Raw genomic sequence first — 26,928 nt, 5'->3', positions numbered from 1 at the left:
TCTAAGCTAACATACTCATTAAGTATTTATGATATTTTTATGTTCAAAAGCATAACCTTCAAGAATAAAAGCCAAATAAAATCCGCATATATTTATCCTAAAATAGTGTTTGTTGGATAGTACTTTCAGAAACAGAAACACCAAATGTACTGAGTCAAAGGCATGTCATATGTCATTGCTGATACACCATAATTTTCAATTACCAGTCATTCTTAGGGTTGTCACACCTGCACTAAGCCTGTGCAGCTGATAATGTATCTCTTTTGTTTATTTTTGCTACCTCCAGACAACTTTGTTAACTTTCAAGAAACTACTCATAGTGACAGGTTAGAAACAGTCTCCTGTAACTCTTTCACAACCTCATTTCTCTTATTAAGTTGAATAAAAGATTCTGAAGGTTGCAAAAGCAAAACAAAAGTATCACACTAAGGGGGCTAAAACATAATCTGCCAGTACTTTACATTCTGTAACTGCTGTATTACACTCAGCAAAGATAATCTGCATATCAATTTACAATCTCCCCATCACCTACTTATATTAAGTTATCTGTGATATGCTCCCAAAGTTTGAAAATCAGTCATTAATTCACTATGATAAGGATGTACAGTTCACAACATAGTTTATCTCTTTACAGGTCCCTCCTTGCAATCACACTTCCTTGGCCATAAAAGCTTATGCTTTAACTACCGTAAATTACCATTTCTGCCTCGATTAACCTCTTCAATTTGGTTATACATTTCTGGTTTTCTTCATGCTCCCTCCAGAATAATTTTACTACAACCTGGGAAAGGATTCTCATACTGAAGGGTTAACAAAGGCAGTACCTAACACCTTCAGTTCAATAAGTCTATCCCAAGGTGAAAAACAGCCTGAAGGTAGCAAGAATATTACAAAAAGTACATCACCATGGTAAAATGGTTAATGATTGATGTAATGTTAACAGGAGGCATGAAGAACTGAACCTTTCTCCTTTAGCAAACTTCAGAAGTTCCAGAAAATACAGTGCAGTAGAACCACAAGCATTCACTACATAAAATAGATCAACCAACTACGAGGCAAGATATATTGTGTGTTTTTTTACTTCTAGTGATTACCCATCAAAACTGCTGAGTAGCTTAGTAGTAGTTCTATATAGATTCTGAGAAGTACTACAGTAACTGAATGGAAAGTACACATATATCTGTATATACTGAACAACTCCTCTGTGCACCAACCTTCTATTATATTCCTTCTAAATTCGTCCCCTCTCTTCCTGCACTGGTTACTTCTTTATCTATCTGCTCCAAATAATGTCAAACTTTTTTTTTTTTTTCATGAATACAAAGAATGTGCTAAGAAAAAAACTCACAAAGGGTCACTATGTAATACCATGTGATACAAAGAAGTTGGCCAAAAATAGTTAATGGAATTTCCTGAGAGGTTCTTTAATTGCAGTAGTTAGGTTTCCAACTTGTCTCCTCCACCAAGCAGCGGTACACCTTGGTCAACAACATAGGATTCAATACTCTGCCTTTCTCAATCTCTTACTTGGGAAGGAAAAATATTTCTCTTTATTTGAGTCTGGAGGTAGTGCCAACCAAAGAAAACTAAAGGCAAATACTGTATTTCACTGTAATTCTAGACTGATTCTCTTACCATTTTATATGTACTTCTCAGTCACTTTGAGCTTGACACTGACATGAATTTTTAAAAATCAATCTCTCACTATTATGAAGCTAGAGAAGAACTATTGCAAACAGCACCAAAAACAGGTGAAGAAAAAGTGTACTAAAGAATGTTACACCTCACTAGCAAAGTTCATAATTTTCAAGTGAAGACACCTCAGGAAACAAGGATGCCCCTATCTCTTTGTCTAAGATAATACTAATGCCTCCACCACTTAATTCAAAATATTATTATGCTGGTGCATGATGAAAATTTTTGCACCAGTTGAATATGACCTTATGATGGTGTGATGGTGGTATGTATGTTTCTCTCTTCAATCAACATAGGTAGAATTGTAAATCATTAATACAAATAAAATACAACATGCAGAACATACAAAATATAAGAAGCCAACAATCATTTTTTTCTTACCTAGGATTTATTGTGGGTATTAAGAAACCATAAATGAAATTTGATAGCTGTTGCTCTCAAATGAGAAATGTTTATTTCCATGGCATGCACTTGACCCACTGAGTGATAAAATCAAAGCCAGAAAACTTTAGATCACCACAACACCATCATGATGCACATTCCTGTACACTTAAAACTATGCTTCATCCACCTCTATACACTACTGTACCTCTATATATATATATATATATATATACAGTATATATATATATAGCACAACTAACGTCTTGACATATCAATACAGTACTGCGCTCCTATAAGAAAAAGAAACATCTTGTAAAACTATACTATTATGTATGTGGTAACTGAATTTTTCAGTATTACCTTACTGCTTTACCTGTTCACTTTAGCTATTATTTAAATTGTTAGCTTCTGTAATTTCCAAATTAATCAGGTAAATGTGATAAGTGTTATAAGTTTCTCAAATGCCCATATCAAATCAAAACTCAAATCACTTTCTAATTATTGTAAAGAACTTCCAAATGAGGATCTTAATGCTACATGAAAATTCACCTAAATGATTTATGTACCAGGAGTTTGGGAGAGAAATTATATGATGCATTAATGGAAAAAAAAAAAAACTATTCATGATACTGTACGACAACAAACTAAATGTGTCCCCTAAGTCAAACGTCAGCAGATACATCACAGGCACTGATAAATATATTAATTCATCCCCCTTTCAGCCCAAATTTAGTCACTGGGGACTGAACAGACTACTTGATGAAAGCTGCAAAGACAGACCACATAAGGTCGTTGGCATTGGGTTTAGCAGCTTCAATGTCCAAGTCCAGGTCAAGAAGGTCTCTCACACGCTTCATAGCAACCTGAGGGAAAAACACATGAACTTAGTCACAATTTCAGCTATGATTTCAGCAGTGCAACAGCAAGTAATCTTACACAAAATGCATCACAAACATCAAAAAAAAAAAATAATAATAATAAAAAAAATTAAACCCCTGGGGGTAGGGGGGTTTTCAAGAATACTCCCCCAGTATCCCTGCTTGTCGTACGAGGCGACTAAAAGGGTTGGTGGTGGGTTAGTGCCCCACCCCGTAAAAAGAACTAACTAAAAAAGCAAATAAAGCGCCTCGGACCCGGACGGACCATACGTTGACGACTAAGGAACGGACAAAGGACATTCTGAGGGTAGGAACGTGGAATGTGAGAGGAGTGAATGATGAAGTGAAAGAGAGAGAGATTGTCCAGGTGCTTGAGGATGCAAAAGTGGATATATGTGGATTGACTGAAACTAAATGGAAAGGTGAAAGGATGAGAGAATGGGAATACGGTGTACAGTAGGTATATGTGCGGGAGTCAATGAGAATGAGAGGACAAGAGAGGGAGTATGTCTGATGATAAGCAAGAAGTGGAAGGAGAATATAAGAGAGTATGGAACAGTGGGTGCAAGGATTGTATGGGTGAGGATGAAAGTAGGTATACAAGCATGGGCGATTGTATGTGTGTATGCTCCAACAGAGGATCGAGTGGCAAGAGTGAAAGATGAGTTTTGGGCGAGAGTAGAAGCATGTATGGACAAGTTTGAGAGGAGCGAGAGAGTGCTGTTGATTGGAGACATGAATGGCAAAGTTGGGAATGTACGAGTGGATGGAGTGGTTGGTCAGTGGGGTGTGCCAGCTGAAGTAGATGGGAATGGTAGTGCTTTGGTGGACATCTGTGCTGGTAAGGGGTTGGCAATAGCCAACACCTACTTTCGTCATAAGATGATCCACCGGTATACATGGAGAGTAATGAGGAGGATGGATGGTGAACTTGTTGAACGAAAGGCAATGATAGACTACGTGTGTGTGGATGAGCGAATGAGAAGACATGTGTTGGATGCAAGGGTGTGGAGAGGGTTGGGGAATGGAGTCTCGGACCATCACTTAGTGATGGCCAAGGTAGAGCTGCAAAGAAAGTGGTTGAGGAGGCGAAGGGGAAGACAGGAGGAAGCAGCTCCTGTGAGAAGAGTGGAGAAATTCCAAGATAGTGAGAAAAGGACAGAGTATAAGAGCATAGTGGAAGAAAGATTGGGAAGGTATGAGCTAGAGCAGATGGAAGGGGTGGAAGACGTATGTAAGATATTCACGGAAGAGATAAGCGCAGCCTGTGAGGCGGTTTGTGGAGTGAGGAGGAGATGCAAGGGTGTGCAAGGGACAGCATGGTGGAAAGATGAGGTGAAACGAGCTGTGGAACAAAAGAAGAAGGCATATGGTGAATGGTTGGCGAGTAGAGGTAGGGGAGAAGATGAGAGAGAGAAGAGAGAGGTATATGTGAGCAGGAGAAGGGAGGTTAAGAGACTGGTGAAGGAGAGTAAGAAGAAAGTGGATGAAGAGTTTGGGAGGAATCTGAGTGTGAAATGGAGGGAGAGTAAGAAATTGTTTTGGAAGGAGGTAAAGAAAGTAAGGCAGTGTGAAAGGGGAAATAGTAGGGGAGTGAAAGATAGGAATAATAGATTGTTGGTGGAGAAGAGAGAGAAATTGAGGAGATGGAAGGAGCACTTTGAGGATTTGTTGAATGTAGAGAGTGAGAGCAGTGTGAGTATAAGTGGTTGGGGAATGGCTGGGAGAAGAAGAGTTGAGAGGAGGGAGGAAGAGATCAGTAGGTTGGAAGTAGTGGAAGCGATGAAGAAGATTAAGCTGGGAAAGGCCCCAGGAATTGATGGAGTGTGTGGTGAAATGCTTAGGTATGGGGGTGAGATTGTTGTGGAGTGGATATGGAAGTTGTGTAGATTGGCTTGGGAAGAGGGAAGGGTTCCAGAGGACTGGAAATCAGGTATAATTGTTCCTCTGTACAAAGGAAAAGGGGAGAGAGAAGTATGTGGTAACCATAGGGGTATTTGCCTTCTTAGTGTGACTGGTAAAATATATGGTAGAATACTCATTGATAGGGTTAGGCATATGACAGAGGAGCTAGTTGGAGAAGAACAAGGGGGATTTAGGAAAGGAAAAGGGTGTGTAGATCAGATATTTGTTCTAAGATGTTTAGTGGAGAAGTATCTAGAGAAGGAAAGGAAAGTGTATGCTGCCTTCATGGACTTGGAGAAAGCTTATGACAGAATAGATAGGAAAGGTATGTGGAAGGTATTAAGAATATATGGAGTGGAGGGGAAATTGTTAAGTGCTGTGAAGAGTATGTACGAGGGAGCTAGGGCTACGGTGCGAGTGGATGGTGAGCTGAGTGAGTTCTTTGATCTCAATGTGGGACTGAAACAGGGGTGTGTAATGTCTCCATGGCTGTTTAATATATATATGGATGGGGTTGTAAAGGAGGTACAAGGTAGGGCAGTGGATGTGGGGGTGGCCCTAATGAATGAGGGTGAGATTTGGAAGCTTCCGGTGTTGCTGTTTGCTGATGATACAGTATTGTTGAGTGAAGATGAATGGGAGTTGCAAGGTTTGGTGAATGAATTTGGGACAGTGTGTAGGAGGAGGAAGCTGAAAGTTAATGTAAACAAATGTAAAGTTATGGTGTTTGAGAGGAATGAAGTCACAAAGTGTGCAGTGAGGTTGGATGGTGAGGATATGGAGAATGTGAGTGCATTCAAGTACTTGGGTAGTGTGATGAGTAAGGATGGAACTTTGGGGGATGAAGTACGTGAAAGGGTACAGCAGGGAAGAAAGGTTGTTGGTACACTGAAAGCAGTGATGAGAAATAGGGAGGTGAGTATGGAAGTTAAGAAGTCACTGCATGATGGTATTGTGATCCCTACCCTGACGTATGGAAGCGAGGCGTGGACATTGCAAGAGGGGAACAAGTCAAGAGTGAGAGCAGTGGAAATGAGTTACTTGAGAGGAGCTTTTGGAGTGACGTGGAGGGACAGGTTGATGAATGAAGAAGTGAAAGAACGTTGTGGGGTAGATGTGGATGTGGTTGAAAAGATTAGGAGAAATACACTGAGGTGGTTTGGACATGTGGAGAGAATGGAGAATGAAAGACTGACTAAGAGGGTGTATGTAGGTGAGGTGGAGGGAGGGAGAGGGAGGGGTAGACCGAGGATGAGGTGGAGGGAGGGAGAGGGAGGGGTAGACCGAGGATGAGGTGGAGGGATGGAGTTGAGAGGTATATGAGGGAGGGGGGGGTGAGTTGGGGGGAGGGTAGTCAAATGGTGGGTGACAGAGTGACTTGGAGGCATTTTGTCTGCGGCTACCCTTTGCGGGATTAGGGCGTCGGGCTATAGATAGATAGATAGATAGAGAATAATAATAATGATAATAATAACAATAATAATAATAACAACAACAGTACTATTGAGTAAATGACATGATGAATACAAACCAGAGTACCAAACATATACAACAAACATGTAAAACAAACTGCTTGTCATATTCGTACATACTTATTGTGACCAATTAAAAGTATGGTAATATCTTCTGTATACTGCCAGATGCCATAATTCCATAAAGAGTGGTCATAAATACATCACCTCCATATAACTGTTCTCTGCCATCAGGTTCCATGCCTTCATAATCATCAAAACCTTCTTTCATATACCTATCCACCACATCCCTCCACTTCATCTCCCCACTGTCCTCTGCCATCAGGCTGGCTGCCTTCATGATCCTCAAAAGCTTCCCTCATATACCTCTCCACCACAACCCTCCACTTTATCTCCATTCTCTCCCTCCCTCTAACCAATGCCAGATAACAATATCAAAGTTTGGGGAGAATTCTCAAACTTAGGGTTTAGAAAATCTCCAATAATCACTTCAATAAGACGACACCAACCAGTACGTGATCTGACTTGCAGTAGCCTACTCTCCTGCCCTACAGGGCCCAAAGAGAATAATATGGGACTGGGTGTTGTTAAACAAATTTTTAACCAGATTATCGATATATAATACAGCACAACTAGCAGAAGAATATGATATACAGTGACTTCTCAATGAAAGCAAGGGTTGTGTTCTCTTAACAATTATGTAATGTGAATTTCAAGTAATTTAACCATAAATATCCCATAACAATTAAGGGTATGGGGGGGATTACATTCTATCTATCTATCTATCTATCTATTGCCAGATGCCTCAATCCCATCCGGGGTGGCCACAAACAAATCGCCTCCACGTCGCCCTGTCCTCCACCATTTCACTGCCCTGCTCCCAACTCACACCCCCCTCTCATATACCTCTCCACCCCATCCCTCCATCTCACCCTCGGCCTCCCCCTCCCTCTCCCCCCCTCCACCTCACTCACATACACTCTCTTTGTCAGTCTTTCACCCACCATCCTCTCCACATGGCCAAATCACCTCAGTGTATTCCTCCTAACACTTCCTATCACATCCACATCCACACCACAATGCTCCTTTATATCCTCATTTGTCAGCCTGTCTCTCCATGTGACTCCACAGGCTCCTTTTAAATAACTCATTTCCACTGCTCTCACTCTTGACTTGTGTCCTTCCAATAACGTCCATACTTCACTTCCATACGTTAGAGTTGGTATCACAATACTGTCATGTAGTAACTTTTTCACTTCCATGCTCACTTCCGTTTCTTATCACTGCTTTCAAGGAACCAGCAACCTTTCTTCCCTGCTGTACCCTTTCAAGCACTTCACCCTCCAAACCTCCATTCTTACTCATCACACTACCCAAGTACTTAATCGTACTCACATTTTCCAATTCCTCACCATCCAACCTCGCTCTACATTCACTGACTTCACCTCTCTCAAAGACCATCACTTTACTCTTCCCTACATTCACCTTTAGATTCCGTTTCCTACATACTCTCCCAAACTCATCCACCAAGCCTTGCAGCTCCCCTTCGTCTTCACTCAACAACACAGTATCATCTGCAAACAACAGTACAGGGAGTTTCCAAACACTACCCTCTCTCACCAGGGCCACTCCAACATCCACTACCCTACATTCTGTGGTCATAAAAAACTGCAATTATTTACTGTACATAGCATTTACTTCCCACTGTTACTTAATGATGTTATTTCCCACTTTGTACATAATATAATCACCTCTTACTTCATGATGTTAAGAGTATTTATTAACCTGAAACAAGGTTTTTTGGCTAACATGTTAGACATTTCAGTAAACCAGAACAACTAGCAATGTGAAGCAATCATCACACTGGCGAATGGCGCTGTCAAACAACAACGGCAGAGACTGTTAAGGATCCTGAAGCGAGGGAACCTCTGTAGGACTGTTTTCTGGTTCTGTAATCTCTTGCAGTGCTTCTAACAACCAAATATAGTATATACACACAGTAAAAGCTTGATTAACCGGCATCCGATGCATCGGCACATCCGTATAATTGGAATGCAAATTCATCTGGCATATGCTTGAAAATATTCCGGATACCGGTCATTCCCCTATAATTCTTGATTAGTTCTCTACAGTACAGGATAAAGTAGTGTACGCAGCTAAGTTTTCACAAATATTTTGGCCTGTAACCTACACTCACTCAACGTAGTGCTGCTCTCAGGTGTCTGTCCTTTCCTCTCCTCTCTGCATTCCTTCCTTCCTCTTCTGTCTTTCTGCACTTCATCCTTTCCTCGTCCTTCTGCCTATGGGTGACTTTACACTCCCTCTTTTCTCTTTCTTTCCTTCATTCTTTCCTCTTCCATCTGCCTATGGGTGACTCTACACTGAGTGACAAGCCAAATGGTTTCCTGTACACCAGGAAACTATTTACTACGCTGGATGTATTCATATAACCAAATTTTGGCACCTGGTTGTTTAGTGGGTAATTACTGCCCTCCAGTCGGACTGAGCCGGTGAAGGTTTATATCCAAGGGGTGGTTGGGGTTGGTTGCTCATGTAATGCCACTCAGGGTTGAGTGAGGCTGGTCACTCTCATCTTAAGTGTCAAGACCAACTGCCTAGCCCCGGGCTCCTACGCTCCTCGTGGGGCAATGTAGGATTGGATGATGGATGGACATATACTGTATATGTATATATACAGTATATATATATATATATATATATATATATATATATATATATATATATATATATATATATGTATTCTTTTTACAGACCATAGAAAAAATAAAAGTAATTCAACCTTGCATAAATCAAGAGGTCACTCTATCACTGCTGAACCAGTAATCATACAATGTCTATCTGTGCACCTCTTTTGCATGTTCAATTTATCAACAACCCTTACTTCTAGTCATCTATATACTCATATCTACAGCCAGGTGCCTTACTCCTGGAAGGGGTGGCCAGAAACAAATCATCTCCATGTCACCCTGTCCTCTGCCATCAGGCATTCCTCCGTCACCAAATATGCCAGTATATCTCACCTCATAGTCATCATCTGATAATGGGGCAAAGGCATTCTCAAGAACATCTGAGGCATGGGCAAGGTAGATAAGAGCGAGAGTCCGCCGGTCCATCCTCTGAGGATCACCCACCCACCGACTCAACACACTGTCTTGTACCTGACACAAATTGAAAGATGAGTTCAGTAATAATATTTAGATGATCTTTAGGGTACATCAATACAAAATTCTTCTCACTAAAGTGAAGCATGGATACACGGCACTGTATTTCTCACTGGCCTTGGAAATTCACAACTCTTCCTCAGAGATTTAATGTGCAAATTACATACTATTTCCCTTGCAAGCCACTGCTGCAAACTGTAAATATTAGATAGATGTAAAACATACAAGTGAAGGTAAGGTGTAAGATGGAAAATACAGCAAACTATTAAAGAAGTGGCACTATGAAGTCTTCCATGCCAGCCAGAATATGACCATGAGCATTCTCTTCCAAACCCAATTTCCCATACTAACCTGTGATGGGAATTTAAATGGAGAGCTTTCTGTCTTCTATGGGGACATCAATTAGAGTAAAATGGAAACCCAAAGTCTATTCTCCCTCCCTCATCCTGTGTTGTAGGATATATATACAAGGCTGCCAGCAACATACATCCTAGGAGGATAGGCTGCCACATCCCTAGCCTATGTCTCTACATAGAGGAACCACTCCAACCCCTTTCTTTCATTTTTTTTTTCTCTTTCTCTCTCTTTAACATGTACAAGGAATACACGGAATACCTATCTGTACATTCCATGCCTGTGCCACTACATGGCAATAAACACTGCCACTTTCACCATATCTGTCTTAAGCTAAAAAAAACATGCAAAAAATGTACATTTATAATACTTTATTCCTCTACACTATTCTTGGTTCCTCAACAAATTCAAGGGTACTTCCATACTTCATCCCCATATGCTCATACCTAACCTTATACATGACGTGTTTTCCCATTCATCCACATCACTACTATCAATCTTCATCACATACAACACCACTACATCATACCTTTCTTCCCTCCACATCTTCATTACAACTATCTAACATTCTTTAGTCACACTGCTAATATTCCTGGAAGGTATTATAATTTTCAAAACAAAAGATTATACATAATGATACAGCTTCCTCTTATTACCATTTCTTTCACTGGCTTGAATCCAATAATATCTTGGTGAAGCTGAACTAAATCTCATCTATTATTTTTTATTCACACTGCTAACATTCCTGGGAGGTACTGTGATTCTCGAAACAAAAGATTATACATACCGGTAATGATACAGCTTCCTAATATTAACACTTCCTTCACTGGCTTGATTCCAATATCTTGGTGAAGCTAAACTAAAACTCATCTATTCTTCTTTACTCAGCTCTTCATCAGTGAGTCAAGAACTTGAGTGAAACTTGCATAGTCTTAAACACAGACAGTTAGTAAAATTCAATAACAGATAAAAGTAGTGAGTGATTGGCTAATAATGAATCTGAGAGGAAACAGGACTTCCACAAGCATGAAATGTGGCTACAAGCTTCGTAACTATCCATGCACTAATTGATATTCTCAGGGATGAAACAGTCACAAATGGATATGGCAAGTCAAAATCTTACCTGGGCCTCCAGCAGCATGACAGGTCATACTATGTATTTGTGTTCATTTTTCTCACCAGTTTCCAATGGGACACAATTAGCTACTTGTATCACTTGATAATCCTTCTTGTCCAAGGAAGATAGGTTTACTAACTCTTCTAGCCCAAAGAAGATAGCTTTACTAAGGCCAACCCAATAATGAGGAGCATGACAATTTTTATTTTACTTTATTAAAACAAGAGATTCCTCTTAAAACAAATTACACTGTAATTATTACACTTGATCATTGTCTACCTGTTTACCATTGATATTTTAAAATTTAAATTATGCATCAAATAAGGAAATGTATTAATATTCCAATTTTTTTTTTTTTTTTTTTTTTTTTTTATCATGCAGAATCTCCTTTCTCACCTTCTTCACTAACTTGGTCTTGGTGACATTGTCAGTGAGGGGATGTGTGGTCATGTCAAAGACAAGGAAGTTTTGTTTCTCTGTGGTGAGGACACCTTTCTCCACCATATTCTTGGCAAGACGCTCCCGAACATTGCGTAACTGATATCGCAACTTCAGCGGGTTCCATGACTCTCCTGTAATTGATTGATACAATGAAGACCAAACTTTAGCTCAACATTATCATCCAGACCATTTTTCCCACCTAAGGATGGGGTGAGGGTGTGAAATCATATATACTCCTAAATAACAAAATAACAAAACTCTCTTGAGTGTGTGGAAGAGTTTTGTTATTTAGGAGACATGTTGTGTGCTGGAGGTGGGGCTGGAGCTAGCTCTGTGGCTAGGGTGAGAAGTGGTTGGAAGAAGTTCAGGGAGCTCTTGCCTCTCCTGACATTGAGGGGGCTCTCCCTACGTGCTAAGGGGTCTTTGTATGCAGCATGTGTTAGGAGTGTAATGCTGTATGGCAGTGAGACCTGGGCAGTGAAGGAGGAAGACATTCGCCGGCTCAGACGTACAGAAATGACAATGATTAGGTGGATGTGCAGTGCGTCCCTGCGTCCAAGGCCTGGAGGGGCTGGGTTTACAATGGAAGAGTTGAGAGGTAGGATGGGACTGGAGTGTATTGGTGTTGTGATGAGGAGAGGTAGATTGAGGTGGTTTGGACATGTGGAGAGGATGGGGGATGATAGTTGGGTGAGGAAGGTGAGAAGTGTTAATATTGGGGGTGGGGTCATGAGGGGTAGACCGAGAAAGACATGGGATGAGGTCATTAAGTGTGACCTTAGGGTTAAGGGACTGAACAAGGAGGCTGCAGTGGATCGTGCAGCATGGAGAGCCGCCATTAGGTGACCAAGGCCGACACATGCAAGCATGTTGGAGCCTTTAAAAAAACGAAAACGAAAACGATTAGTAATGATCTAAGATTATATCTGTATGTGTAATTTTAACTCCCATTTTTTTTTTTTTTTTTTTTTTTTTTAATTGGTACTGTCTGACTCTGGGCATAGGCTTCACAGTCTGCTCCCAAGACCCAGTAGTCCTCCTATATACCATACACCTCTACATGTCACCACTTCGGCATTAACACCCACCATCCATATTGCATACATGCTAAGGTTGTTTCATACAGGACTGGTGTATTGGTATTAGAAGGGGTATTTTTATATGTCGGCGGGCCTTCTAGTAGATCAGTAAAGTCTGCTTTTTATGAAATTCAAATCCATAAACTGTTCCCTGCCCCAGCAGAGATTTGAACCTGGGTCCGTTAGGACTGCAGGCGACTTCTCTGCCATATGTTTTTTTATTTTTTTTTTTACATCATGTCCCCTTTTATCGATAATGACTAAGGTGTTGCCCCTGGGTAGAGGACTTTGGTTTTAGAGCGTGTAGCACTTTATGAATGTGAAAAGCGGGGGCGCTCACCATCCACTCACTCGATATAGTGCTCCTCTCGGATGTCTGCCTTCTCCTCTCCTCCATCCTTCTTTCCTTCCATCCTCTTCTGTCTTTCTTTCCTTCATTCTTTCCTCGTCCTTCTGCCTACGGGTGACTTTAGACTCCCTCTTCTGTCCTTCTTTCCTTCATTCTTTCCTCTTCCTTCTGCCTGTGGGTGACTGTACACTGAGTGACAAGCCAAATGGTTTCCTGTACACCAGGAAACCATTCACTATGCTGGATGATAACCATATAACCAAATTTTGGCGCCTGGTGGTTTAGTGGGTAATTACGACACTCCAATTGGATTAAGCCTGGGTAGGTTTATATTCTTATTCAGGGATGAGTGAGGCTGGTCACTCTAATCTTAAATGTCAGGACCAACTTGCCTAACCCTGGGCTCCTACGCTCCTCATGGGGCAATGCAGGATTGGATGATGAATGAATGAATTCAAATGAATGATGCACTTCCTGTGTCTACCAATGACCCTTGAGTGGACTTGAACCTCCGACCTTTTGGTCAGAGAGCTCTAACCCACTGAGCCACGTCTGCTACGACCAGCTAGATGATAGTAAAGTCTAGTGAGACCTAGACCTTGGGTGACAGGAAAGTGCTACCTCCTCCAGGCACGGCGCGAACTAATGACTCTTTGGCCTAGAGTCACCCGCTCTACCACTGAGCCGCCATGCCCCCCTAATATATTAATATATTGATGCCCCTTAATTTTCTGCTGGCTACCTCTGAACATTTTAATCCATCCATCCATCATCCAATCCTATGTTGCCCCATGAAGAGAGTAAGAGTCTGGGGCTAGGCATGTTGGTCCTGACATTTAATATGAGACTGACCAGCCTCACTCATATCAATTCTGCTCAAAAATAGGTTTCTGACTGAAGGAAGTAAAACAATCTCCTCCACTCACTACAATGATGATCTTCCCACTTTAACTTTGCTATCATACAATTTTATATTGACCAAACAGTGCTTTCCGGAATGACAAATCTGCAAATGGCAGCACTGCAAATGAACATCTGAGAGGCCAGCTGTAATCTGAATGCACTGGTGATATGAAGCACAGGGAGGGGGGGGAATTTAAGTTGTTTATACATGCAGTGAGAATGGATGAAGAAAACTGAATGAAGAGATCTACGAGTTTGAACATGGAAAGTATGACACCATGAGATATACCTAAGATTCAGGATGAGGTACTACAAAATGAACTCAGGATTTGGGGATGGAACCAGTATGTTGCCAGATATTGTACATTATCAAGACCTACCACCAGTGTGAAATGCTGACACCTGCAAGCATGTATAAAGCTTTCACAGGGGCCCTGGGCTAGGCTACCAAGTCTAGATATTAAAGGCAAGCATGACTAATTGTTCATTCATGAGCAGCATTAGGTAAGCAATTAATCCCATGCAACCCAGGACTTCGAACTGTAAGGACCACATCTGGCTGAAGTACCTTAACTCATCAAACCATCAGGCATCCACTTGTTGATCATACAGGTACCATCATCCACCTTGATGCAGTGTTGCCTACTTCTTCCTTCACCTTTATCATTCTTTTTCTGTGTTGCCCTCCTCTCTTCCCGTTTCTCCTATCTTTCCTGTCACTATTTATTACTCTTCTTTTCTTTTCAGGTAGCTTTACAATGAGTGACAAGCCTAATGGTTTCCTGTAAGCCTGGAAACCATTTACAATGCTAGGTGGTGACTATATAACTACACTATACGTGTTCCCCATGTGTCAGCAATTGGATTGGCAGAGGGTTAGTGTCCCTCCCTATAAACAACAACTAACTCAAAGATAAACACCCATCCCTTAGGAGATTTTGATGTCTGGATACAGAGAGATAGATAGACTGACAGACATCTTTATCTTACCTGTGGGGAAAAAAAAAAAAAAAAAAAAAATCGTTCATTTTAAACACTGCAATCAAGAGTGTAGCTGTCTGAGTCACACACCGGTTATTTCAATATTTCTTATGTATGGTACCCTCCCGTCCAGTATGGTATTTTTGTCAGACAGTACTACCGTACTGGACTAAATCCATACTGGACAAACAACAGACCTTATGGGAAAAATACATAATGTCAGACAAACCTTGAGAAAATCCCCCAAAATTCAACTTAACTACATTTTGACACAACTAAGGTTTTACCAACCTTTAAGGTGAGTGGTGATGGGCTTGGGGGAGAAGGGGGAGGGGTTTCTGAGGCTGTAGGAGGTCCTACTGACCCCCTGGAGGAGGGCCTTCAGGATCCTGAGGAGGCCCCTCTGCCTCAACCTCCCTCATAACCCCTCATAGTCACACACTGACGTATTGTCGTCTTTGTCATCAAGGGGAAGTGCAATACAGCAATTTGACTGGCACACCGCACAAGGCACAACAAAATTGTACTGGACTGGCACGGCAGTACTAGGGAAACGTTCCTTGGTGTTGGCCACCTTCCCAAGCACGCACGGGTAGTAGTGCTGGACGCAGCACGTCAGTACTAGAGAAGAACTCCTCGGATTTGGCTCACTTTGCACGGCCGATCCATACTAGCCCAACATATCCATACTACAGTAATAAATTATTTAACTTTTTTGCGGACCGTACTGGACAAGAATAGTATTGGACAAATGCATACTGGATGCGAGGGTACTGTATTTAACTCATAATGCACAATAAGAATGTTTGAAAAAAATCCACTGCCTAACAATTTATCGAATATCATCAATTATAAAGGGTTCAATGGGGATAAATTTTGGGCCAAGGGTCACCCATGCTACAGTCTAAAAACAAATTTCCAACTCACCTCAACTGGTAGTTATTTCACTTTACTATACTTCACTTGCCGATTACCATCATAAATTAAATTAGTTTTCAAATCACCTAAGCTGCTTGAACTCCAACACCACACTAATGTTCCATTAATGACACTAACCCACCCTGCAGTGACAGAGTTCAAAGGCTATCTCGGAAAAAACAAATGACTGTAGGCTTGCGAGTCAGCAATCGTATACAAAAAACAGCAATCACACCACTGACCACTCTTTTGTACGGGATCACATGAATCGTATGAGTGAAACTGCTATAGTATAATGAAAAAAGATCCTAATTTTTTCACCTTTATATAAGCAGTTCATCATATAATGAGAGTCTGCTGTACTTTTTGTTTTTTTTAATGCGAAGAAGGAACCAAAGGCTGCAAGCCTGCAATTATTGTTCCTTCCAAGAGAAAAACAAAATATGAGAGAGGGACAAATTCAACATCCAATCATTTCCGAGATGCCTGGACACACTCTGTTTGAAAGACTGGAGATCATAGGAAGCAGGAAATACAGACAGAGGGAGACAGTTCCAGGGTTGACCTGTTGCATTAATGAAGGACTGGGAGTAACGGTCAACTCTTGCATTAGAGAGTTGGACAGAAAAGGGATGAGAGTTTGCTGCTAGACAGGTGCTACACGCCCGTCATAGAAGTGGAGGAATGCATGCAGACAGATCAGAAGAGCAATGACCATTGAAGTAGCGACAGAAAAGAGATAAAGATGCAACAATGCGGCGAAGAGACAGAGATTGAAGGGAGTCAGTAAGAGGAGAAGAGTTAATGAGATGAAAAGCCTTTGACTCCACCCTATTTAGAAGAGCTGTATGTGGAGAGCCTCCCCACACATAAGAGTTGTACTCCACACAGGGGTGGACAAAACCCCTGTATAGAGTCAACAATCGTGCAGGGGTAAAGAAGGAACGGAGTCGGCTTAGAACACCCAATTGCTTGGAAGCAGATTTTACAAGAGATGTAATATGATCTTTCCAAGATAAGTTCCAAGTAAATGAAACCCCAAGCATGTTCAAGGATGATGCAGGATTAAGCTGAATATTATTAAACATTGGTGGGTATACCTGTGGAAGATTTTGTCGGGTCGATAGGTGTAAAAACTGAGTCTCTGATGCATTAAAAACAACCAGATTATTTTTACCCCAGTCAGAGATACGAGCCAAGTCAGACATTAGGTGTGCCATAGCCTCATCCCTTGTTTGTTGAAGTAACTGCTGAGACGGACGTTGCGGGAACCAAACGGAAAGATGAAGGGTGGAGTCATCAGTGTATGAGTGGATAGAGTTAGATGTACAGCTTAGAAGATCATTGATGAATAAAAGGAAGAGAGTTGGTGATAGGACAGAGCCCTGAGGAACACCACTGTTGATAGATCTAAGAGAAGAACGATGGCTGTCTACAACAGTGGCTATACCTTGTAGAACGACCAGAAAGAAAGTTACAGATGAAGGCACAGGTAGAAGGAGAGAAACCATAAGAAGGCAGTTTGGAAATTAAAGATTTATGCCAGACTCAATCGAAAGCCTTTGAGATGTCAAGTGCAATGGCAAAGCTTTCACCAAAGTCCCGAAAGGAGGATGACCAGAAGTCTGAAAGGCAGGTGAGAAGATCGCCAGTGGAGCGTCCCTGACCGAACCCATACTGACGATCAGAAAGAAGGTTGTGATAGGAAAGATGCTTTAAAATTTTTCTATTAAGAATTGATTCGAAAACTTTTGAGATACAGGATGTTAAAGCAATTGGATGATAGTTAGAGGGTTGGGAATGGTCACCCTTCTTTGGGACTGGCTGAATGAGAGCAAACTTCCAGCAAGAAGGAAAGGTACAAGTTGATATACAAAGGTGAAAGAGTTTGCCTAGGCTGGGTGTAAGCACGGAAACACAGTTCGTAAGAACAATAGGAGGGACTCCATCAGGCCCATATGCCTTATTAGTCTTGAGGCCTGTCATGGCAGAAAATACATCAGCTGAAGAAATTTTAATGTCAGCCATGTAGAAGTCAGAGGGGGGAAGTGATGGAGGAAAAGCACTGGAATCGTCTAAGGTGGAATTGGAGGAGAAAGTCTGAGCGAAGAGATCTGGCTTATCAGTAGGAAATAGCTACGGAGACATTAGAGTAGAAAAAAGGAGGGAAGGATGATGAGGTGAAGTTGTTAGAAAGATTTTTGGCAAGGTGCCAGATGGAGCGGGAAGAATTCGAGTTAGAGAGTTGAAAGCATTTAGTACGGATGAAATTATTTTTGGCAGAGCGAAGAACAGACTTAGCACGATTCTGGGCAGAAATGTATAAAAGATGCGATTCAGGGGTGGGTTGGCTCCGGTACCTTTTATAGGCCCTCTCCTTGCTGCAGACAGCATTAGAACAAGCGTGATTAAACCAAGGCTTTCTTGCATTAGTCAAAGGATACGAGAAAGGAATGTATGTTTCCATGCCCGAGAGAATAAACTCTGCCATGTGCAAGGCACATTCAATGGCTTCCGGCCATGGAAGCAATAATCATTCCAGGAAAAATCAAAGAAGTACTGCCTGAGGGCCTCCCAATCCGCAGCTCCAAAGTGCCACAGACGATGTTTCTTTGGAGGGTCCACAGCCCGTGCCGGAGAGATAGGACAGGTTAAGGTGATAAGGTTGTGATCAGAGGAGCCCATCGGAGAGAAAAGATTAACAGTGTCAGCAGAAGGATTAGTTGTAAGGAAGAGGTCAAGTATGTTGGAGCTCTCTCCAAGGCGGTCAGGGATACGGGCAGGGTGCTGTACAAGATGCTCTAGGTCATTAAGGATAGAAAAGATGTAGGCTTGTTCACCAGGTGGATCAGTGAAAGGAGAGGAGACCCAAAGGTGGTGGTGAACATTGATATCTCTTAGAATGGAGATTTCAGAGAAAGGAGAAATGGATAGAATGTGTTCCATCGTAGAAGTAAGACAGTCAAAGAATTTTTGATAGCTGAATCAGGAGATAAGTAAACAGCACAGATATATTTAGTCAGCGAATGAGAGGAAAGCCGAAGCCAGAGTGTAGAGAATTCAGAAGAATCGAGTTCAGGAACACGAGAGCAAGGTAAGTCATTGCGTATATATGCACAACAGCCACCTTTGGCTCTGAAATGAGTATAAAGAAAGTAGGAGGATACAGAAAAGGGTCTGGTGTCTGTTGCCTCAGACAGCTGAGTCTCAGTTACATTAAATTTGTCCCCCCAGATTTTTTGTCTAAGCAATGCAGTTAGAGAGGTTCTACTGTACTTCCTATGTGACCTTCCACACTGACTTATTTTCAACCTGACTCTACAGCCGCAATGCATATGCTATGAGAAAAGTCATACTGTACAGTACTTGTACCATATATAAAAATACCAATACTCCAAGAGAACATTCATTTTTGAAGAATTATACCCACACAACAATACAGTAGACCCTCGTTATACCAAAGCAATTGAGGGAAGCCTGGTTCGATAAAGGTGAAAGTTCAATAAATCTGAGGGTCACCTCCCCAGGTGGAAATTCAAACAAACGACTGAAAATAAACTACTACAATATCATATTCTAGCACTGTAAATGAAAACTACTGTATACCCATTTTATACTAAGTTGGCCCACAACACTACCTTTTTGCAGCCTATTTCACATCCCTGTCATAGCACTCCTTCACAATTAGTGCAATAATCTGTTATTACAACCTGGCAATAATGATGGGGAGAGGGCAATTTCAGGCCAAGTTGGAGTAAAATGGGTATAAAACACATGTCTTGTACAGTGTACATTAAAAACATTAATCTGGTATAGAAGAAAAAAGTCTGGTGGGCTCAGAGGTATTCAATATATCTGAAATCTGTTATATCTAGGCTCGACATAGAAAAGGTCTACTGTATTATATTTACAGGTATTTCATTAGATAGGTATAATTCATCCACTTGAACAATTCACAACATTATCAATATCAAGCAGTTCAATAAGCACATCATGCCAATTACTGTATACACAAAAATGGACAGATACACATACAGAGGGGCTAAAACATAATCTCCCCCTAACTCTTGTCATGGAGGTAATGATAATAACAAAAACCAAACTACGTGAATCTAGTACCTGACAAAAACTCGATCCAGGACTGAACCGTCTCTGGGGGATCTGTCTCCTTGATATGTTTCAATGCTTCATCTAGCAGAACATCCCCTGTTGGCTGGTCAGATCGCAGTATCACCTGAAATAGTATTGAGTTTAACCCTACAGCTGCTGGATTGCTTGGGTGTTTTATTCTGGCCAACACTACATAATTTTGTTCAGCTGACATCATTCCTAGCAATCAAAGGCTTAAAACAGCTATCTTGGGTAACTCTTTTGCTCCTTGTTTTTTTATGAAACTGGAAGATTCTGCTCAGCTGAGAAATACTTGTCATCAAATGGATAATCACAAAATATTTTCTCTAGTATGAGTTGTAGGTTACGGGAAGTGGATAGACCTAGACAAGAGAACTGCTGATTATAAAGAGAGCAGGCTTGATCCTCCTCTGGCGGAAAATTACATCAATTCTAATTCCACTATAAACCTTTCCATAACTGTTCTCTTTCCCAAGAACTTAAACACCAAAATCACATTTAAAAAAAAAAAAAAAAAAAAAAAAAAAAAAAAAAAATCCTATACCTGGTATGTTATGTTATTATCCAGCTCGTTCGTTCATTTTGTTTCATTTTTGAAGGCTCCAATATGCTTGCATGCATCGGCCTTGGTCACCTAATTGCAGCTCTCCATTCTGCTCATTCTCTGGCAGCTTCCCTATTCAGTCCCTTATCTCTGAGGTCACACTCAATGACCTCATCCCAGGTCTTTCTCGGTCTACTTCTCACAACCCTACCCCAACATTAACACTTCTCACTTTCCTTACCCAATTACAGTAAAACCCTGATATATGATACCCCTAGATGCGATACCCTGGCTTAACCCCTAGGATATGAAATTTGATCAACCATACCGACGTGAAAATCTGTATGTGGAGCTGATTTTTCGGCTCTTACAGTAGTAAAAAGTGTTATGCCCAAGGTTTATAGCTTGAATTTACACACCTTATGCTGCAAACCAGAGGATTTTAGACCAACTGGTTCATGAGCTATAGCCCATCAAAGTTGAAAAAAATTATCCTTCCAGGTGGCACGACTCCGGTTTTCTATGTGCTCCCACCCCATTCCTCCCTCATTCCTCCCATCCCTCCTTCCCGCCTATTCAGCACTTAGTTCTGATTAGTTTGAAGGGATATGTGTCACAATCAGGGCGGACACTGTTTTCTCTAGTTTTTCCCTGAGCCCCTTAATCGAGCACATTCAGTATCTTGCGTAATCCTGAAAAGGATCGATCGATCCTGTTAGCACTTTAGAGGTTAATGATGGGAGTAGAGATACCACCATACTCTGCCTAACATTGGTCAAACCTCGGTTTAACAATGGGTTTTGATTTTTTAAAACCAATTTTGATGATATTTTAGACTAAAATTGTGTGTTTTGGTTGATTTAGAAACAGTTTTTAGACTTAGATTAATGTGTTTTAGCCATAGGTGGGGAGAACATTGTCATTTTGGGGTACAGTTTACTTATTTTGCTTTTCTAGACATATTTGATGATTTTCAGATTTTATTTGTTGGTTTTAGTGCATTATTTACAGGTGTTAGGCTTAGGTTAGCTTCTTTTACAGATCTATCTATCTATCTATTGCCAGACGCCTCAATCCCGTTTGGGGTGGCCACAAACAAATCGCCTCCAAGTCGCCCTGTCCACGCCATTTCACTGCCCTGCTCCCAACTCACACCCCCCTCTCTCATATACCTCTCCACCCCATCCCTCCATCTCATCCTCGGCCTCCCCCTCCCTCTTTCCCCCTCCACCTCACTCACATACACTCTCTTCGTCAGTCTTTCACCCTCCATCCTCTCCACATGGCCAAACCACCTCAGTGTGTTCCTCATAACGCTTCCTATCACATCCACATCCACACCACAACGCTCCTTTATATCCTCATTCGTCAGCCTGTCTCTCCACGTGACTCCACAGGCTCCTCTTAAATAACACATTTCCACTGCTCTCACTCTTGACTTGTGTCCTTCCAACAATGTCCAAGCTTCACTTCCGTACGTTAGAGTTGGTATCACACTACTGTCATGCAGTAACTTTTTCACTTCCATGCTCACTTCCCTGTTTCTTATCACTGCTTTCAAGGAACCAGCAACCTTTCTTCCCTGCTGTACCCTTTCAAGCACTTCACCCTCCAAACCTCCATCCTTACTCATCACACTACCCAAATACCTAAACGTACTCACATTTTCCAATTCCTCACCATCTAAACTCGCTGTACATTCATTAACTTCACCTCTTTCAAAGACCATCACTTTACTCTTCCCTACATTCACCTTTAGGTTCCGTTTCTTACACACTCTCTCAAACTCATCCACCAAGCCTTGCAGCTCCCCTTCGTCTTCACTCAACAACACAGTATCATCTGCAAACAACAGTACAGGGAGTTTCCAAACACTATCCTCTCTCACCAGGGCCACTCCAACATCTACTACCCTACCTTGTACCTCTTTTATTACCCCATCCATGTACAGATTGAACAACCATGGAGACATGACACATCCCTGTTTCAAACCAACTTTCAAAGAGAAAAATTCACTTAGTTCACCATCCACACGCACTGCAGCCTTCGCACCATCGTACATACTCTTCACAGCATTCAACAACTTCCCATCTACTCCATATATTCTTAACACTTTCCACAATCCTTGTCTATCCACCCTGTCATATGCTTTCTCCAAATCCATGAAAGCCGCATACAACTTCTTTCCCTTCTCTAGAAACTTTTCCACTAATGATCTAAGAATGAATATCTGATCTACACAACCTCTTCCCTTCCTAAAGCCTCCCTGTTCTTCTCCAACTAATTTCTCTGTTCTTTCTCTAACTCTGTCTATAAGTATCCTACCATACACTTTTCCTATTATATTAAGAAGACAAATGCCCCTATGATTACCACACACTTCTTTTTCCCCTTTTCCTTTGTACAAGGGAATAATTATACCTGACTTCCAATCCTCCGGGACTCTACCTTCCTCCCAGGCCAATCTGCACATCTTCCACATCCATTCTACTACTATCTCTCCCCCATGCTTCAGCATTTCACCACACACTCCATCAATTCCTGGGGCTTTCCCCGATTTAACTTTCTTCATTGCTTCCACAACTTCTATCCTACTGATTTCTTCCTGTCTTCTCACCTCCCTCCTCCTCCCAGCCATTCCCCAGCCACTTATATTCGCATTACTTCCATCCTCTACGTTCAACAATTCCTTAAAGTGTTCTCTCCATCTGCTCACTTTTTCTCCCTTCTCCACTAGTAATCTACCATTTTTATCTTTCACTCCCCTGCTAACTTCACTTCCACCCTGTCTTACTCTTTTCACTTCTCTCCAGAACATTTTCTTACAGTCCCTCCACTTTACACTCAAATTCCTTCCAAATTCCTCATCCACTCTCTTCTTACTCTCTCTTACTAATCTTTTCACCTCTCTCTTCCTTTCCACATATAACTCTCTCTTCCGCCTCTCAACTTCTTCCACGCCCCTACTTCTCACCCATTCATTGTATGCTTTCTTCTTTTGTGCCACAGCCTGTTTCACCTCTTCAGTCCACCACGCTGTTCCTTGCACCCCCCTCCGCCTTCTCTTCCTTCCACACACCACATCACATGCTGCACAGATGTTAGGCCATTTAGATTAGCTTTAAACTTGTTTTTGGGCTCATTTGGATGGGTTTTGGACTTGGCTGAAAAATGCATCCCATTACTTTACATGTTAAAACTACCCTGATATACAATACCCCACCTAACGATGCCAAATGCATCGTTAAACTGGGGTATACCTGTATCATCCCTCATCCTCTCCACATGCCCAAACCATCTCAATCTACCTCTCCTTATTACAACACCAATACACTACAGTCCCATCCTACCCCCTCAACTCTTCCATCATAAACCTAGCCTCCCCAAGCTTCACACTCAGGGACGCACTGCACATCCACATAATCATTGTCATTTCTGTACATCTGAGCCTGTGAATATCCCCTTTCCTTAAAGGTCTCACTACCATATAGAATTACACTCCTAATACATGCTGCCTACACAGATCCCTAAGCATGGAGGGAGAGCCCTCTCAATGTCAGGAAAGGCAACAACTCCCTGAATTTCTTCCAACCACTCCTCACTCTAGCCACAGAGCTAGCTCCAGCTTCAGTCTAGCTTTTAAATCCTATGCCAAACAAAACTTAACTGTTAGGCTGTTTGTAGTTAGTTTCCCAGACTTGGCAGTCCACTGTATCCTAAATGAGGAATTCCTGTGCTAAGCTACAATCCATAAAAGATTTATCATAATACAAACCCTGAAACACAATGATAAATGACAAAAAGTATTACTGCCTCTCCTATCATACACTGTATGTAAGGTCCCTGCCACCACTGCTCATCCCCTCTCCATTCTTCCTTCCCTCTCAGCCATGCTGACTGGCAGGCAGAAGGGACAGGTAAGAGTCAATAGAGGTTTGGCAATTTTTTATGACAGGAAAAAGACCTGGGACGAGGCCATAGTGCGACCTAAGGGTTAAGGGCCTAAACAGCGAGGCTGCCAGAGATCAAGCAACGTGAAAAGCTGCCATCAGGTGACCAAGGCTGACACATGCAAGCATGTTGGAGCCTTTATAAATAATGTGAAAGACAATAGGATACAACTGTGCTGCTCTGGTATTACACAGTGCATTAGCTATCATATTCTCCTGCTGACTCTCACCTTACGGTTGAGCAGTGATTTGCGTCGAAGCCCAGCCTTTTCCAGTTCCACTCTGCCCCTCAGCGCTAATTCAATGAGAATGCACCCACGCAGTCCTGAGGATATGCAATCATTCCAGAAGCTGGTGTATCCCTGCCAAAAGATCAAATTTCAACATCACATACTTACATACATACATTTTGCATTCAGAATGAATGGAAAAGGGGTGTATGTTGGGCTAGTGATGTAAGCACGAGAAAGTTTGAGGTACCGTACTGTAATGGCAATGTTTATGTTTGTGTCAATCTATATACAGTACAAGTCATGAGCAGAAGTGACAGCGTGAACATACAGTAGCTATGCAAGCATATCGGTATAAGATGACATACTATCAGCACCCACTATCAATGTCCATAAAGGCTACCATAAGGTAATGAATTTTAGACTAAGGGCACACACATCATGAAATGAGTACTGGTATGCTAACCGCTGAGCCACCACACCTCCTCCCATCAGATGTGCACTGGCCATATACAAGTCAGATCTATCTATCTATCTATTGCCAGATGCCATAATCCCGTAAGGGGTGGCCGTTTGACTTTGAGTTACTCGTTTTACGGAGAGGGGCACTAACCCTCCACCAACCCACTTGTTGACACGTAGGGAGCACGTATGGTTTGGTTATATGGTTACCACCCAGCGTTGTAAATGATTTCTTGGCTTACGGGAAACCATTTGGCTTGTCACTCAATGTAAAGCCACTTGTAAAGGAAAGAAAAGCAATAAGAAGTGACAGGAAAGATGGGAGAAATAAGATGAGAGGAGGGCAGGCACAGAAAAAGAATGATAAAGACTAAGGAAGAAGTAGGCAGCACTACATCAAGTGAGTGGATGATGGTAATCCCTATAAATTTAATAAAATTACTCTCAAAGGAGAAACACCATTTGAACAGACAGGACCAAGGATTTATTAAACGTTTCGCCTGTGATGCCATCCTCAGGAATACCTGCGGAAGCCGTCACAGGCAAGATATCGAATCAATCCTGGGTCCTGTCTCTGCCTAAGTTTTTCTCCTTCAAGCCATTACAGCCCACACTAACTCTTTCACCAAAATTCCTCTCAAACTGTTGGTTATGCTATTCAACTAAGTAACTTTGGTATTAGCTCCATTTGTGATACTTTACTGCCTACAAACTATCTCCTAATCAACCTACTCCACAATTTGTTACAAAATAAGAACCCACAGCAAGAACAACACAAAAGCAAGCATGTGCCACTCCCATGCTGTAATGTACCTGGAACCTCAGTGGAAGTATAAAAAAAAAAAAAATAATAAAAAAATAAAAATAATAATAATAATAATAAAATAAATAAATAAAAAATAGCAAAATTTTCCAGGTCTCTTACTTTAAGGATGCACATATATGCCAGGTAAAAAGAATGTCAACAGACAGCATAAATCAGTCCTAACCGCAAGATGACACTCAATGAAAATAAGACATACCGTACCATATATACTGCATAGACACATCTCACACTCTCTCCGTGTGTTTATCCATTCGTTCAACATAACAATCTGGTATCTGTTTTTTTTTTTTTTTCTTTATCTCCCCAAACGATTTCTAAAGATAAGAAACCATTAATGGTTCTACAACAAAAGCTTTTTATCATAAGTAAAATATTCAAAGTAGATCAAAGATGCATAAATGGATTATTTTCTGTTCCAGAACTGTCACAGTAACCACTAAAAACACAGTGTACTGTCATCAGATAGCTGCAGCAAATAATCTCATTTCAGTGGTTAGACAGCAATGTTGAGAGCATTTACACACACAAATAATCTCATTTCAGTGGTTAGACAGCAATGTTGAGAGCATTTACACACACTTCATGACATTATTTGTTTACAACAATATACAATATAAGTTCACTGTTGTGGCTTGGGTCCTGCACTACACTTAAGACACTTTCTGTCAACCCTTGATGTTTAATTTTGGCTCTCATTTTCTTTCAACTTTTCTTATCACTATTTCTGCTAGTAATAAGAGTAAGTATTTAGCTTGTCTTCCCCAGTGCATTTTCTCTTTTAACACTGTAACAGCAATAACCAGGTTGGCTACGTTGCAACTGGAAAGAATGTCAACATTACGTATATGGTACCTAGGTATTTTGCTCATTCTACATCAGGGAAAGCTAGATTATAAATACCATATTTTTGTATCGACTCTCAGATTCGTTTATATCTTCTAGAAACTACGCCATTCCTTTTTACATACTTACTATTAAGTAGACCAGTCCCCACCCTCTGCTCTTAATGTGACAAAAGTTTGATGCCATATCATCACGAACGTATCTGTGTCCTTGAATAATTACCACAAGTTTTTGGATGCCGAAAACTTGTTCTTCAGTGTGAAACTGCTGATATGTTGTACTTT

General features: G+C 41.3%; 1 protein-coding gene across 1 annotated transcript in view; it reads right to left on the bottom strand.

Annotated features, from left to right (window-relative positions):
* Positions 1 to 1,342: 1,342 nt before the first annotated feature.
* Positions 1,343 to 26,928, bottom strand: part of sau (Golgi phosphoprotein 3 homolog sauron) — a 36,935-nt gene continuing 11,349 nt past the window's right edge. The window contains exons 2-6 of the mRNA XM_080266807.1: positions 24,514 to 24,645; positions 19,778 to 19,892; positions 11,384 to 11,559; positions 9,376 to 9,513; positions 1,343 to 2,942 (exon numbers count right to left, since the gene is read on the bottom strand). Coding sequence (XP_080122933.1) covers positions 2,832 to 2,942; positions 9,376 to 9,513; positions 11,384 to 11,559; positions 19,778 to 19,892; positions 24,514 to 24,645 — 672 coding nt within the window. The 3' untranslated portion in view covers positions 1,343 to 2,831. The remainder of the gene's footprint in view (positions 2,943 to 9,375; positions 9,514 to 11,383; positions 11,560 to 19,777; positions 19,893 to 24,513; positions 24,646 to 26,928) is intronic.

Source organism: Coenobita brevimanus, chromosome 22, assembly GCF_032717465.1.
Source record: "Coenobita brevimanus isolate Jiangsu-jjx chromosome 22, ASM3271746v2, whole genome shotgun sequence".
Lineage (NCBI taxonomy): Eukaryota > Metazoa > Arthropoda > Malacostraca > Decapoda > Coenobitidae > Coenobita > Coenobita brevimanus.
The sequence above is the reverse complement of the archived record's forward strand: the minus strand, read 5'-3'. Positions and strand labels throughout refer to the sequence as shown.